We start from the raw sequence: 15,748 nt of genomic DNA, 5'->3' as shown, positions 1-15,748 counted from the left end.
CTTTGCACACTTGCCTGATTAGTTTTATAGGGTGGGTTTTACTTGTGGAATTTCTAGATCAAAGGGTTTGTCCATTCTAAGGCCTTTGATACATATTTACAAATTGTCCTCCAGAATGCCTGTGCCAATTTAGATACCCAGCTGCATGCATAAGAACATCATTTTCCTTGCTACCATTGGCCATCATTCTTCTTCTGCAATGTGATTGGAAGGAAATGGTATATTGATGACTCATTTGCATTTTTATTCCTAACCAGATGGAACATTTTAATATGTTCCCAGTTCCTTTATATCTCTTCTTCGGTTATTTGCCTGTTTATACTCTTTGTCCATTATTTCCTATGGAGCGATTATCTTTTTCTTATTGATGTGTGCATACTTTACATATAGACAATATTAATGACTTGTCTTCTATCTCTTGCTCTTTTGACAACTACTTATAATTGTACAAATTATTGGATTTTTAAAAAAAATTTATGTGGCTGACAAGCTACACTTGCTCCATTTTGATAATTATTTTCTAATGAAATGCAGAACAATTTCTTGAGCCCTGTTCACTTCATCTGATCGGGTGCTACCTGGGGCTGACTGTGACATCTGATATGTTCAGTTTCTCTCCCAGCCATGCTCTTATCTACACTTCTGTAGAGAGTGGCCTCTGTATTTCCATATGGGAGACAGGGAAGGGGAGTCAAATTAATGTTTGTGGAGCACCACTGTGTACTAAGCATTTTACTTGATGCTTTCAAACATGTGAAGTGTTAAATAGAATAGAAGACCTTAAAGCTCTGCTGCATGAGCTTTCGTAAATTTCATGGGCATTGGCTCTCCTTTCCTAACTGTAAGAAATGTGGTTACTTATCACCTTCTTCAAAACAATTGATGATTTAGTGTGTTTCATAATTTAAAAGGAGTTTGCTCTCTCCCTATTACAAATATTTGTTTATTTTGGATTATCATGCCAGGCCAATTGGCAGTGGTTATTGGTGCGTTTAGGCAACCTTTGATGAGATCCATCTACAAAAAGATATTTCGCCTTTTGCCTTTTGATTTTTTCTCTCTCTCATAGGATTACTAAGAAATACTTACTATATCATTATATATATATTTGTGTCTTATATTGTTAAGCATTCTTTGACTATATTTCTTCTATAATTTTCATGTAATGTGTATTTTCAGTTTTAGACGTGGTAGTCCTCTCTTATCTGCAGTTTCACTTTCCATGGTCAACTGTTGTTGAACATATCAAGTGGTAAATTCTAGAACTAAATAATTTATAAGTTTTAAGTTGTATGTTATTCTGAGTAGTGTGATAATATTTCACACCATCCTCTCTGTCCTGTGAATTATCCCTTTGTCCGGCTTATCCATACTGAATATGCTACCCACCCATTAGTCACTTAGTAGCCATGTCGATTATCAGATACACTGTGCTGGTATCGACATGCTTGTGCTCAAGTCCCCTCGTTTTACTTAAGAAGGGCCCAAAGCCCAAGAGTAGTCATGCTGGGGATTTGGATATGCCAAAGAGAATCCATAAAGTGATTCCTTTAAGTGAAAAGTTATGTATGTGTAAGAAAAAAACATAGTATATCAGGCATCCACTGGGGGTCTTAGAATGAATCCCTCTTGGATAAGGGGTTAATATTATATGCCTTTGAAAGTAATAGTTTTATGATTTTTTAGTAAAATTTGGGATTAGAGCAGGATAATTAATAGTGCAAACTTTGGAGTTAAACAGAATAGGTTTTGACCCCCAACACTACCAATTCCTATTCCTGTGATTTTTTTGTGAAGTACTCACCCCTAAGTTCCTTATCAATAAAATTAGAATAATAATATCCCATAATTTGTAGGATTAATGAGATCATGCACACAATCAAAGAAAACTTTTGGCTCATGGTAGTAGGTGAAGTGGTGATTATTTCAAATTATTTTTAATTAAAACTTATAATGGCCATTGTTTAATAGAAAGACTTTAGGGGTATGATCTCAGGAATATATTCTGATTAATTGTCCTCTATTTTTTATATTAAAGGGGTTGTATGGTTTTTGTAAGAAAGGGGCAATTTTGTTCTTTTGGTCTACATTCCTATTCAGGGAGTAAATTGTACATTGGACTGTTCCTGTTAGAGCTAAATCATCTCATTTCTTTATTATTTGGTGGGAGAGCTTAGATGTGTTGTTCACTGTCTGAAAGGGCAAGCAGCCTTGTTAATCTCCAGGAAAGAATAGTCCATACAGGAAAGTATGCCAGTGGGGTGCCCTTGACTGCCTTTTAGATGAAAGGAATATCTAATATTATTTATTAGACACTACATGATGATGTACTGTTTTTAAAAATACACTGATTTACTGGTGTTAAAAATAAACCAATTTATGAAATACTTAAAATTAAAGGTAAATTAACACCATGTGTAATACATAAATAAAATAATGATTGGAACCATTGGATGTGTCCTAATTCTTTTATGCTTAGAAGAAACATTTCTCTCAAGATATATTAACTGATGTAATTTGTTGATTGGGATCAACAAACTCTTGAATATATTTAAAGAATCATCTAATGTAACTAGTTTTTAATGCTCAAGACTTACACCTATAATTCATATTTCTTTTATCCAGGCTTGGTTCCTATAAACCACCTCTTTATCTCTTGCATTTTACTTTTGCCTGCTTAAAATCTGCTGATATTTCCCTTTAATTTCTATAAGTTGCTGAGATAAAGAATAATATTTTCAAAAATCATCAAGTATTGCCCTAACTGGTTTGGCTCAGTGGATAGAGCATCAACCTGTGGACTGAAGGGTCCCAGGTTCAATTTCGGTCAGGGGCAGGTACCTTGGTTGTGGGCACATCCCCACTAGGGGGTGTGCAGGAGGCAGCTGATCTATGTTTCTAACTCTCTATCCCTCTCCCTTCCTCTCTGTAAAAAAATCAATAAAGTATATTTTTTAAAAATCATCAAGTATTTTTAAAAGGAACAAGAATAAGCCAGTTTCTTATATGTTGATAGTATTGGTGTGCATCCAGTAATTAAAATAGCTAAAGATAGCTTTTAGTATTTTATGTTTGTTGATCATATTATCCTACATTAGTCTATCTGGTCTTTCTTTGCACTTAACCAAGTCAGACCTGTTAGACATTTACTTTATTTTTTCCTTTTCACACTATTATGGTTTAATAATATATTTTTCTCCTGAAAATACTATTTTCAATGTCCAAAAATTTCATTCTAAGTGAAGACCTGGCAACCTTGAAACATTTTAATGAAAATAAAAGCTATGAAGATTAAAGAAACCCCATCAATCCTATGTACCAAACAGATATTTGAGAAGAAGCTCACCAGTAAAAGAGGGGATTGCAATAATGAACATTTCCTGAGTGATGCCAGTGAATAATGTCAACTGTGTGCAAGAACTACTGTAGTTTTGAGAAATGCTTGCTGTGTGCCCTGATGAGTGCAGGCTTCCGCTGGAGAGCTTGAAGGGGGGCCTGGAGCACCCCACGCTGCTCAGAGGCCGTGGGAAGAGCCCTGGGAGGATTGCTGCCATACATATTTTTGGCATTAAAAAAAATAGTACTTAGCACACGAACTACATTAGCAAACAGTGAAACAAAAGTAAAAATTCACCTACATACCTGTCACCTGGGCAAATCACTACGTGTGATTCAGTTTTGTGAATAAAAGGAGAGACACTGATGTGGGCGGGGTGGGGTGGGCCAGCTATCATGACCACAAGTTGATATGTGAACATGGCTCCATTTTTTTAAATATTTGCTTTACTTGTGTTCGCAAGCTAAGTTTATTTGATCGCATTTTTAACCACAAAGATTTCCGGAAATCTGTGGCGCTAGTCTTTTGGGGGACAGTACATGTTTTGTTGGTTCCACTCTACACTGATAAACAGAAAGCACTTTACCTATTTTGTTCTCATATAGTAATTAAGCTGTAGAGGGAAATCCGCTTCTCCCTTCCCAAGAGCATTAAGCTAAGCTTGGAAGCTGATTAAAAGATACTTAAAATTTTAACATATGTTTTCCTAACTATTTTTATAAATCGATGCCTTGCCTTTAAATTATGTTTAGTGAAGTCAGTTATTCTCTGTTCACCAAAATAATATTTTATACATTCAGTGGCTGACCACTAAGCCACAGGCACAGACAGCATTTGCCTTCTCACATAACGAATTTGTGTGGAAAGCAGTTAAATGGTGTCTTCAGGAGCTTGGTCATTTAAAGAATGCAGAGGAAATAGCATTAAGTGTCACAAAATTGTGTACAGTACTTATTTAAATCTATGTTTTCTGGGAAGTTCTTGGAATACATTTTCCCATAGAAGCAACAGGAATATGTGTCTCTGTGTTTTTAAAGCAGCAGAACCCCCTGCCCCCCATTGTCCCCAAACAAAATCTTAGACTGGACTCTACTTGATTTTCTTGGGGATCTTTTAATCTGCAGTTGTGTTAGCCTAAATAAGACATGGAATTTGTTATAAAGGTCTAGGTTATTTATGTACCTCCAGAGGCAGGAATGCATGGAAAATCCAGAATGTCCTCTCCTTCCATCTCTTGCCTCTAGCCTTTTCTCTGTATGTCTGCTTCTTTTTTTTTTTTTCTCTGTTTCTTTTCCTGCAGAATTGCTTTCTTAGTTTAATAATCTACATGACAGAGAACAGAGCTGAGACTAGGGTGAGGTGAATGAGGTACAAAGTTTCAGAGGGAACCAACAAATTCAGGATGGAGAGAAATATTATGTTAATGTAATATTTCAAAGTTAATGATGAGCACAATATCAAAATTTTAAATAAAGGTAGGATTAGTATAAAAATAGCTCATTTAGTGAGTTGGTTTCCAAATAATAAGGGAATTTAATTTATCTTATGATTTTTTATTATAATTTTTGGAATGTCTGAAAAATATTAAGTTCAACGTGTCCTTTAATTTTGGATGATTTTAACTTTTAGGATACTTGTTCTTCATTTGCCTTGTTACTGGGTGAGTTTAAAAATATTTGAATTTCAGAAAGGTTACGTTTGTTTTCCTGTATGTAATAATAAATATTATTTTCCCATTTTAAAGTTCAAGTGACCATCTCTGTTAGTGTTTGTGTTAGGCTGTAATAGCCTGGAGATGATAACCTAGATTCTGAAAGGAAACTGTAGCAGTGATAGGTTACTAAGAAAGTATCTTATATAATAAAATAGTGTGCCTTGAAGTATTCTCAGCCCCTGCCCTACACAGTCATAATGGAATCATTGAAAGTGATGCTCATTTTCAGGTTTGTCAAAACAAATTTGAAATAAATGAAAGTATAGATATCCTATTTTTTTATAATTATAGTTGAAGAAAGAAAACAAGAAATAAAAAATGTAATTGTGTGAATAATGTTAGAAAAAAACCTGATGTTCAATAACAATGGGATACTTAAGCAAATTGTGATATATCTATAGAATTACTATATAGTCATACCCAATTGAGGGTTTGTATACACTGTAACAAATACTGTATTTTAGTCATGTTGGAAACCATAGTTTCCTCTTTTGTACAAATCAGCAGAAATAAGCACAGCTTAACACATTTCTTTTATAAGTGTTTTTACCTTGTTATTGCTTTTCAAAATATAATTGCGGCAGAAGAGAACCTGCTTAAGATTTTCCAGGTTGGAATTAATTTTTCCACTTCAGTGTATTAGAAAGTAGGTGCTAGACCAGTTGTAAAGCATAGTCATGGACCAGGTGCCAGACTATTCAAATAATTAAATTTTCTCTTTAGAGTTACACCAGTGATTGAAAACACAGGCTGGAGGGGGGCGGCTAGAGGTTTGGGGTGAGATTAAATGAATATATAGGCAAGGAGCAATTTCAAGCTTGATAACTTCATCCTATTATATATTTCCAACTATGCTAATCCTAAAGCTCTTCTGAGAATCTGTTTTCTATTTTCTACTAATTTTCATCCTCTCAGTATGTTATCTTTTAAATCTAGTTTTCAGAAATCTCCTTGAATAGAAAATCATATTTCTGTAGACGTTTAGCAAAGACATACTTTTTTTAAAATCTTAATTTCCCCAATATGCATGTTTGGAAGGAAAGTAAAATCGCATAAAGGATGAGTGAACTAGTACTTGTGGTTTAGAACTTTGTAGGTTTAGTTTATCAAATGTGAATTTTTCCCTTTGGCCGTCTGATGTTTTAATTTTTACTGTAGCCCTTAATTTAGCTATTGCTGGGTTCTCAAACACATTTTACTTCTTAGTCCCTGAAGTTCCAATCAAGTAAAAAAAGCTTGAACACGTAATAACTTTTTGAACTATTGTTTATTAAAAGAACATCCAGTCGGAATGTATATCTCAATTGTAAAACTCTGTGGGGATCTGAAGGCCCGAAGGGTGTGTTTTTGCATTTAGCTCACTGTGCTTTTCTTTCATGTCTTTCTGTTCAGCTGGAATGCTTGCCAATTCTGCTGCAGACCTCTAAGGCTGACCCTGCGGACCTCAGAACCCTGCTGGAAAATGCCGTCTGAACACTGCCTCAGGTGAGCCCGGCAGCATGTGTCCTGCGTGGTGTAGTCAGCCCCCCAGTCTTCACCCTGCACATTCCAGGACCAAGTGCAGAGCAGGGGCGCAATACATATTTGAGGGAATTAAGCCGGGACCATCAGAGTGTGTGTGAGTTTCGTCAGGAGCACCAGGGCTAAGTGCTGTCTAGTTACTAGCCAGACCTAGACATGTTTCATCATTCTTTGACTGATACTAGTTTTTATCTTTTTCTTATTTAGGATATTAACCTCCCTCAAACAAAAGGCATACTGCTATAAAGGTATATGATTTTAAAAAGCATCAGGCCCTGGCCAGGTAGCTCAGTTCGTAGGAGTGTCATCCCCACATGCCACAGTTGCAGTTCGATCTCCAGTCAGGGCACATACAAGAGTCAACCAATGGCCCTAGCTGGCTTGGCTCAGTGGATAGAGCGTCAGCCTGCAGACGGAAGGGTCCCAGGTTCGATTCCAGCCCAGGGCACATGCCTGGGTTGCAGTCTTGATCCCCAGTGGGGGGCATGCAGGAGGCAGCCCATCAACGATTCTCTCTCATCATTGATGTTTCTCTCTCTCTCTCTTTCTCCCTTTCTCTCTGAAATCAATAAAGAAATATATATTTTTTTAAAAAGAGTCAACCAATGAATGCATACATAAGTGGAACAACAAATCAATGTTTCTCTCTCAAATCAATACATTTTTAAAAAATAATCAGAAAGCTATATATATATTTGACTGTCATCCTAAAGCAATCACTGGGGAGTGTGATACATATTCTCAAAATACTCATGACATTTTCTCTTAATAATTTACTTATTTAACACATTGATTGAGCCAAGCACCCTACTTGGGGCAGAGGATCCAGCAGTGAATAACATAGATGAGGTTACTGCCCTTATAAAATGTAGTATATTCTGTGGGCAAATCACACCAGGAATAATGCAAATGTCATTGTGAGAAGTGCTTTGAAGGAAGAGTACAGGATTGCTGGGATGAGGAAGTGCCTTCCAGAAGAAGTGCTCTATGATCTGAGTTCTGCAGGATGGGATGACAAGGGGGAATGCCTCAGGCAGAAAGGAGCTTGGCACATTCCCCAAACCGAGAGGCGGTCAATTAGAAAATGCAGGGTGTTCTTTGAATACTCTCAGTGGAGGCAAGGCTTCATCAGCCTCTGAGGAAACAAATGGCTCTTCAGATCAAAGGATAAGAAAGGTGATAAACCTGGGAAATACCTTCTTTGTAAAAATATTAAGAATTGGATTTGTCTATGAAATAATGAGACCAGCTTTCCTCCACAACTCTGAAGCTATTAGGGATAGCCAGTTCCCAAAATGTGTTCCAAAACAGAGGCATTGCTGCTGATGGCATGGTGCCACTGCACTCCCCAAGGGAATCTGCTGCTCTAGACCAGTGGTCGGCAAACTGCGGCTCGCGAGGCGCGATGTGGCTCGCGAGCCGCGGTTTGCCACTCTGTTGACTAATGAGTTTGCCGACCACTGCTCGAGACCAGTGACTCTCTAGGGGGATGAGTTTGCCCTCAGGATACATTGTGCAAATATCTGGCAACATTTTTGGTTGTCACTCTGGGGGTGGGGATGCTAAATATCTTAAAATGCATAAGATAACCTTCCCCCAATGCTCTCCCCCATGGCAAAAAAAAGAAAACAAATACCGATGTAACCCAGAACATGGATTTCACAGACACGGAGAAATCCTGCTCTAGATTTGGCCTCCAGCCAATAGAGCACATAAAGACCATGGTATCTGTCTGCTACCACCTCAACCAAGCGCTTTATTTTTGGCCACCAGGATCCACGTGCATTCTTCTGAAAATGATTTTTTTCTTTAAATCTGCCATCTCTGTTTTTACTGACCAACTTCCATTGCCATCTGTCCCCCACAGCACTATCGTCTCCACAGTGGTCTTTCCTTCTCTGCTGAGACCCAGAGCCTTCCCTTCCCCACCTTTCAAACTTCCCTTGTGTCCCGTGGAACTATTATCATCTCCCTCACCCTGAAAAATTCTATTCACCTCTTGACTTCATTGAGACCCACCCTCTCCTGAGGCATCACTTCTCTTGTAGCCCTATCACGTGGTGGCATTATTATTTCCTCACATCTGGTGTGTTTTAGGGATGAGAGATTGTTGTCACCCTGGGACATTGTTTTGCTTTGAGATCATTACTCCTCAAACTGGTTGTTTGAGAGAAAAAACAGCAAAAACAACAAGGTGGTGCTTCTGAAGATGGTACTCTTCACTTCTCTCACCGTCACCTCCACTGCGCTATAGTCTGGGCCATTTTCCTCATTCATTGAGCGTTTAGCACCTGGTCTCAGTCTTCTTCCTCATCGCGAATCCTTTACAACTTCCCAGTGCTCTCTTTTTGTGTGGAGAATCTGTCCAACTTCTTAGCCTTGGATCTTCAACCTGCTTATCCCCAAAGTCCTTCTCCCTTCACTGAACCGCCCTCTTCCACGCTCACACCTTGGACCTTGAATCTCCATAGTTGCTCTGTTTCTGAAACCACATCAAACACTTTATCTTACCAGGACCACTTCTTCTAGCTTGCTCATAGCTACCTCCACCATCGTTGTACTTGGACCTCATTGCAGTGTCTCATCTACTGGCCCTGCTACTTTCTACAACCCATCAACCTTTTTGTCCCCTCATTTCCCTTCTCATCCAGTTGAGATTCTACCACTCTTTTAAATCCTTAACTTCTCTTGCTCCCTGCATTTCCAATGCATTTCCCTGACAAAAATCACAACTCAGATAAACCCAACTATCCAAGTCCTATGGAGATTGGTTCCCCTAAATCTTTAGATTCAACAAGTCCAAAGTGCCCAGAGTTTTAATATGTTCTGGCCCACTTATTCCCTCTCTCCTGCCACCCAGAGGGCAGTCCTTTTCCATAGCTGAGCCCAGCCCTGTTTCTGTGTTTTGAATTCTTTCTTATCTTCTCAGCAACCTTTGACTGTGGATTGTCTGTCAGCTGTATTCTGGAGACACAGCTGGCTGTGCTTCTATTACGCTCTCCATGGAGACGAGTCACAGATTTACACCTCTAGCCAAGACCTCTTGCTGAGCTCCAGGTCCTGTACCGTATCCTGCCTTGTCCTCAGAATTCTAGCCATTAACATTCTGTGTGAGGGTCATGCTCTCTCCTATCACAGGATTCTAGGACTTGCTGTTCCCCTCACTAGAAACCTCTTCTCTCTCCTGTTTGCTACAGCCCACAGCTCCAGCTGTACTTCAGGAAGGCCAAATTATTTGATTAATGTGTAACTGACTTGCTAAACTGAATGCTCCACAAGGGATGCTACCAAGCTTGGTTTGTTCACCATTTTATCTCCAGGACCTAGTGCAATACCTGGCACAGGATGAATAAATTTTTCTGGAAGGACCATGTCGTGAACATCATGCTCTGCATGTGATTTTTTAGCTTTTGCCATCAATTTCAGAATGAAAGTTAAAGACTCGAAGTCATGAATAGCCCTATTCCCTAAGACATCATTTATTTATCTCCCTGTTCCTGGCTGTTGACATATGGCCAATCAAACAGTTGCTCCCTGGCATCACTAAAAAGCAAATCTGCTGCTCAGGGCATCTGGGGCTTGCCCTGCTGTAACCCAGAGTCTGGGCCCAGTGAGGTTCAGGAACAGCCATGCTCATGGGCAGCTCCACAGGGTGTCTGGTGCTCTCATAGAGTTCAGCGGGAAGAAATGAGGGCCACATCTCCCTGGGAACCTGTACACTGTCCAGAAGAACCATAGTGCAAAGCATATTTATAATTTAAATTTTTCAGAGGCACATTTTTTAGAAAGACAAAAAGAAACAGGTAAAATGGATTTTAGCTATATAGTTTAACCCAGCATATCAAAAATATTTGGCAGTCTTTTTTCCCCACTACGTCTGGCATCCGGTGTGCGTTTTACACTTACCGCACATCTCAACCTGGTCTGCCCTCACTCCAGGGTCAGCAGCCATGTGCAGTGGGTGTTGTATTGCACAGCTCAGTTCTAGGGGCTCCCTCTGGGAGGCTGCTGGGATTGCCTGGGAGAAGCCAGCCACCCCCTGCGCTCACCTGTGAATTTTGAAGGGGTGGCATTACGTTCATGGAAGACCTTCCCCAGTTTTAGGAAGACGCTTAAATCTGTATATCTTTGGGAAATGTGCCTCAGGTTTTGGTCTTTTTCAGTAATTTAGGAAGTTTTAGGAATATGATTTTCCTACCTTCTTCTTTGTTCCCCACATAATGGGAAGACATTACTCTGAGTGGGGAGGTTTAATGTGCTAATTTGGTATAAGTTATAGATGCCAAGGGAGCCGTTTGCAAGCATGTGTCTGCTCCCCACCTTAATGTAGTCATGGCACATTATAGTCTTCGATTCACCTCCTCCTCGTTTATTGTCGTTGGCTTCAAATGGGCCTGCCATCTTCCAGCTGTGTTCTGTGGCCACCCATGCCTTAACATTTAGAGGGTTGAGGTCTTTTGCAGATTTACATCTGAGAGTAAGTGGGAAGTTACTTTCAGACTACAATAATGGCTTGTTGATTAATAGGCCTTTATTTCTTGCCAAATGTTGCAGTATTTGTTTCTGCTTTGAAGAATTCCTAACATATTGGTTCCAAAATATTTGGAATCTTGAGCCAAGTTTTGCCTTAAATATTTAGCGTGTTGTTTTCTTTAAGCTTGACTATTTCAAGCCCAGCTGAATGATCTTGGAACATTGTGCAGCATCACAATTGTTTCAGAGCTAAGCCCTTTATTCTCGGGCAAATTCAGTTTACAGCTGTTCTTTCCCCGGCAAGATTTATTCACTGTCAATTGATATCTGAAATTCAAATACTGACTCAGTCTTAATAAAAGGACACAAATTGTGGCACTATCTTTGGAAAATGAGTAAGGAAACATTTTAAGGCAATTATTTTAATATATTCTTCTGTTCCACTACAAATGAAACTTCAAAATACATTTATTAAGCATTTAGGATGATATTAAAAGGGAGAAAAGTTATGAGGGTTTTAAATAAAATTTTTTAGGTTATAAAAAAATCTATTCTCTAGTCTAAAACTTAGTTACAGTGCAAAGATAAATGTTTTGAATCATGATTTCAAAAATTTCTTATCACATGAATATGTTCATGTATATTATTTTTAAAAAGCAACTTTGATTTTGCAATTGACCATGTATAATATAAATATAAAATTACTGCGGACCTTGTGATGTTCTTTCCTTGCAGTCATAGATACTTGATGTCTTTTTTATAGATTATGACATTTTTTGTTTTGTCTTTTTTTGTTTGTTTTGTAAGCAGGAGGATGAATTTACATTATTGTATTGTTGGTGATAGGTTCTCAAAATGCCTGATCTTAGACCTTCAGCTTTATCTGTAAAACAGAGATAATGATAGTATCTGCCTCATAGGATTGTTATGAATGTTAAGTGAATTAATAATTATAAGTCATTAAGAGTAATTCATGAAACATAGTAAGAGCTTTGTGTTTGTAAAATATATCAAAATGTTCTTTTATTTAGGAGAGATATTTTCAAAAACTATTTCAAAGCTTTACTTATATGATACAATATTTCTATTACTATTTTATTCCTTCATTTCTTTAATTGAGCCATGCTAATTAATCTCCATTTTAGGCTTTGCATAGAGATTTGTATTGAAAAGTTATTTATGCTTCTGAATGCAGTTTTCAATTGCTGATTTAAAAAGTCTGCCGATAGCTAAAGCCACTAGAAGATGAATATTTGATGACAGTAACCATTTCAAAACCCACTGCTGCATTTCAACTGAAAATAATCCTCCCACCTTCCCACGAGAACTTCCTATATCATCACCTCCTGTCAAGTTTTTTTTTTCTTTCAACCGTTCTGACATTTCGAAGGCTCCCCAGTCAGAAATGCCCAATGCCGCTTACTGGCTACACTCCGGCGTTTCACAGGAAGCACTGGCTTCCATTTCAGGTGGTGCGATTTGTGCTGAATCGTAACCTATCAGCCACCTGGCACCACAGGCTGGGCAGAGCCACATCAAATACATTAATCATGCAGTGTAGGCCAGTGGGTACTCCCTAAGTCCTCTGAGAGGCTCTTTCCCACTCACAGGGAGAGACTGGATGCAGGAGTTGTCAGGATAGGAGAGACAATGCTCAACCATCCATGTGGTATCTTTCCTCAGCTTGATGAAGAGGCTGCAGACCTGAAACAGGTTGATGGCCCTTGTTCTTGTTCTGGGGGTAATTGATGACTGGTGCCACTCCTCTGTCTTAGTCCAGGGCCAGTTCTGAGAGTTAGAGCGCTGTGGAGATTTTCATACATCTGAGCTGGAATTGTTCATAGCTGCCTGCAAATGCCGTTTGCATTTTGTGTTTATGGCATTACTTACACATTATTTTAGGAAGATCAGAGGTTTCACCTAGGAGTTTTGAAAGGATATGGAAAGAATATTTTAGAATGGGGTAGGGAATGAAGGGGGAAAGTTTCACAATGGATAAATTTAGCAACTTCGAAAAACAGAAAAGAAAATAAAATCGTATAGTCTATTCATAAATCTAGTTCAATGATCACATTGAGACATTGGTGGCTGAAATTGTAGATATATTTTACTTTCAGCCTTAAATGTTTTTCACTTACAATGGCATTTCCTTTAATGTTCATAATTTCCCAAGTTAAATAATAAGCAGCTGTGGTTGAATTAATTGCTTTTTGCATGGAATGGTCACAGGCAGCCCTGTTTTCTCTTACTGGCATTTGCTTCATTCGGTTTTATTTACCAATAAAGTACTGTGTGCTGTGGGGGACTTGGTGATGTGCTGGACCTCTGGTGAGTCAGGCAGGTCCAGTGGATGCTGTGCTGGACCAGAGCATGGCTGTGACCTCGCCCTGAGCTTGTGTGTCCTCAGAGGACAGAGGAGGTGCAAAGCTGAGAAGGAAGCAGAGAGTTTGGAAGGGTCATGGAGTGGACAGGGACACCTGCATACATGCACAGTTTGGATGCACTTTCACAGATGTGCACATCCTGAGGACAGAGGCTTAGAAGCAGAGGCTCACTGGCCCACAGACATGGGTCAGTGCACAGACACAGGTGGACACACACAGACACGATTCAGAAAGAGAAGCATGAGTAGGAAAAAAAGAGAACCTTGAGGGTGTGAGGGAAGAGAATTCTAGAAAAGGGGAGCAAGAGCATGGTGGAGAGAAAGAAAACGGGGAGTCCAAAATCCCACTCCAGTAGTACGCTGGAGCCCCCATTCCCCGTCGGTGTTGAGGGAGTGAGGCACCTGGGGCAGCCAGGGCTGGTGGAGGACGCATGCTGACTTGATTGCTCTCCTTCATAGTATTCAAGAAATGCTGACAGGCCAGAGGCTCTGCCACTCGGAATCTCACAATGACAGTGTCCTGGCAGCGCTGAATCAGCAGAGGAGCGACGGCATGCTCTGCGACGTCACCCTGATTGCGGAGGAACAGAAATTCCATGCTCACAAGGCCGTCCTAGCAGCGTGCAGCGACTACTTTCGGGTAAGTCCAGGTTGTTTGTTTCTCTTCAGATGTCAACTAAACAGAGGATGATAAAATTTCCTGAAGTGTCACACAACCAACAGCCAACTAGATGATAGTTCTCGGAGTTGTAAGTGTTGGGGGCCTTCCCTGAGTAGAATGAGATGGGGCCCTATTGGGATCTTTCCTCGGCTGGATATCTGGATGTCTCTCCTTTGTGTCTGAGTTGAGGGGCATTTAACATTTGACCACCCTAAGAAAGTGTGGCATTGTAGTGCTTCATCATAGGGGGTGTGAGCTAGGGTTAGGATGTTTCTAGATTCAGGATCAGAAGGAGAATCTGAAAACAATTTGTTAAAATAAACAAAGTCCCTAAAGATATGTAATGCTTCTGATTTGGTTTTTATGCATGTTCTAGTCTTAGTGCTTTCCAGTATTAGCTCCAGGATCAGCGATGCAATTGGCCTCATAGACCTTTCTGGTTGACATGTGTGTCCATAACGGCTGAAGAAGACATGTTGTCTTGTTTAGCAGGACTCTGGAGTTTGAGTTCTAGTGGCGAATGAGATGTGGTGACATGCTTGTTGTTTTGAAGATGAATGTGTACAGTATGGTTGTAGCTAGTTGAATGCCATCTATTTAAGTACTTGAGGTGATTCAGGCACTCTTGTGATTCAGGTGATGGAAAAGGATTTTATATGCATATCTCATTTAATCCTCCTAACAACCCATTTTACAAACACATACAAGTACTATAAAAATCAACATTTTTCATATATGGAAACTGAATCATAGAAGTTAAGTAATCCTATCTAATAAAAGTGTAATATGCAAATTAACCATCACTTCACCACACCCACAAGCCATGCCCACTAGCCACGCCCACTATCCAATCAGGAGCAAGCATGCAAATTAACCCCAACCAAGATGGCTGCAGCCACGGAGAGAGCAGGAGGGAGGCTTGGGTTTCCCCGGCGATGGAGGAAGCCAAGCTTTCCGCACACCCTGGCCGGCCCAGGCCTCCACTCAATGCTACAAAGTTTCAATTATAGAAGATAAATAAATCCGAACAAAAATGGCGGCAGCCATGGAGCTGGAGAGAGCAGGAGGCTAGGGTTGCCCCCGGCGATGGAGGAAGCCAAGCTTCTGCAGCCCTGGCCTGCTTTGGCCTCTGCTTAAGGCTACAAAGTTTCAATTATAGAAGATAAATAAATCCCAACAGAAATGGCTGCTGCCACAGAGCGAGCAGAAGGCTTGGCTCCACTCAAGGCTACAAAGTTTTAATTGTAGAAGATAAATAAACCCCAGATACCAGGGCCTCCGCTTGAGTCGCCGGGGGGCGTGGCCGGCCTGCAAACCACCACAGGCCCCTCGCCCAGGCCACCCCACACCCCAAGGGAACCCCCACCCTGATCCAGGACACCCTTCAGGGCAAACCAGCTGGCCCCCACCCATGCACCAGGCCTCTATCCTATCTAATAAAAGCAATATGCAAATTGACCATCACTCCAACACACAAGATGGCTGCCCCCATGTGGTCAAAGATCCTGCCCCCATGTGGACACAAGATGGCCACCACAAGATGGCCAGCAGGGGAGGGCAGTTGGGAGGGACCAGGCCTGCAAGGGAGGGCAGTTGTGGGCGATCAGGCCAGCAGGGGAGGGAAGTTGGGAGGGACCAGGCCTGCAAGGGAGGGCAGTT

The 15,748-nt window shown here is 40.3% G+C and overlaps 1 protein-coding gene across 8 annotated transcripts in view; it reads left to right on the top strand.

The window, feature by feature from the left end:
- The window catches only part of KLHL32 (kelch like family member 32), a 196,340-nt gene that overhangs the window by 35,531 nt on the left and 145,061 nt on the right, over positions 1-15,748 (top strand). For all 8 annotated transcript variants that reach the window (XR_013960464.1, XM_080665871.1, XM_080665869.1 and 5 more), the window contains exons 2-3: positions 6,444-6,536; positions 13,888-14,068. Coding sequence is in view for 6 of the 8 variants with exons in the window: in XM_080665871.1 (XP_080521997.1) it covers positions 6,514-6,536; positions 13,888-14,068 (204 nt within the window). In the remaining 2 variants the exon portion in view is untranslated. The remainder of the gene's footprint in view (positions 1-6,443; positions 6,537-13,887; positions 14,069-15,748) is intronic.

Source organism: Plecotus auritus, assembly GCF_963455305.1.
Source record: "Plecotus auritus genome assembly, chromosome: 4".
In the NCBI taxonomy this organism is placed as follows: domain Eukaryota; kingdom Metazoa; phylum Chordata; class Mammalia; order Chiroptera; family Vespertilionidae; genus Plecotus; species Plecotus auritus.
This window is presented reverse-complemented; position numbering and strand designations above follow the sequence as displayed.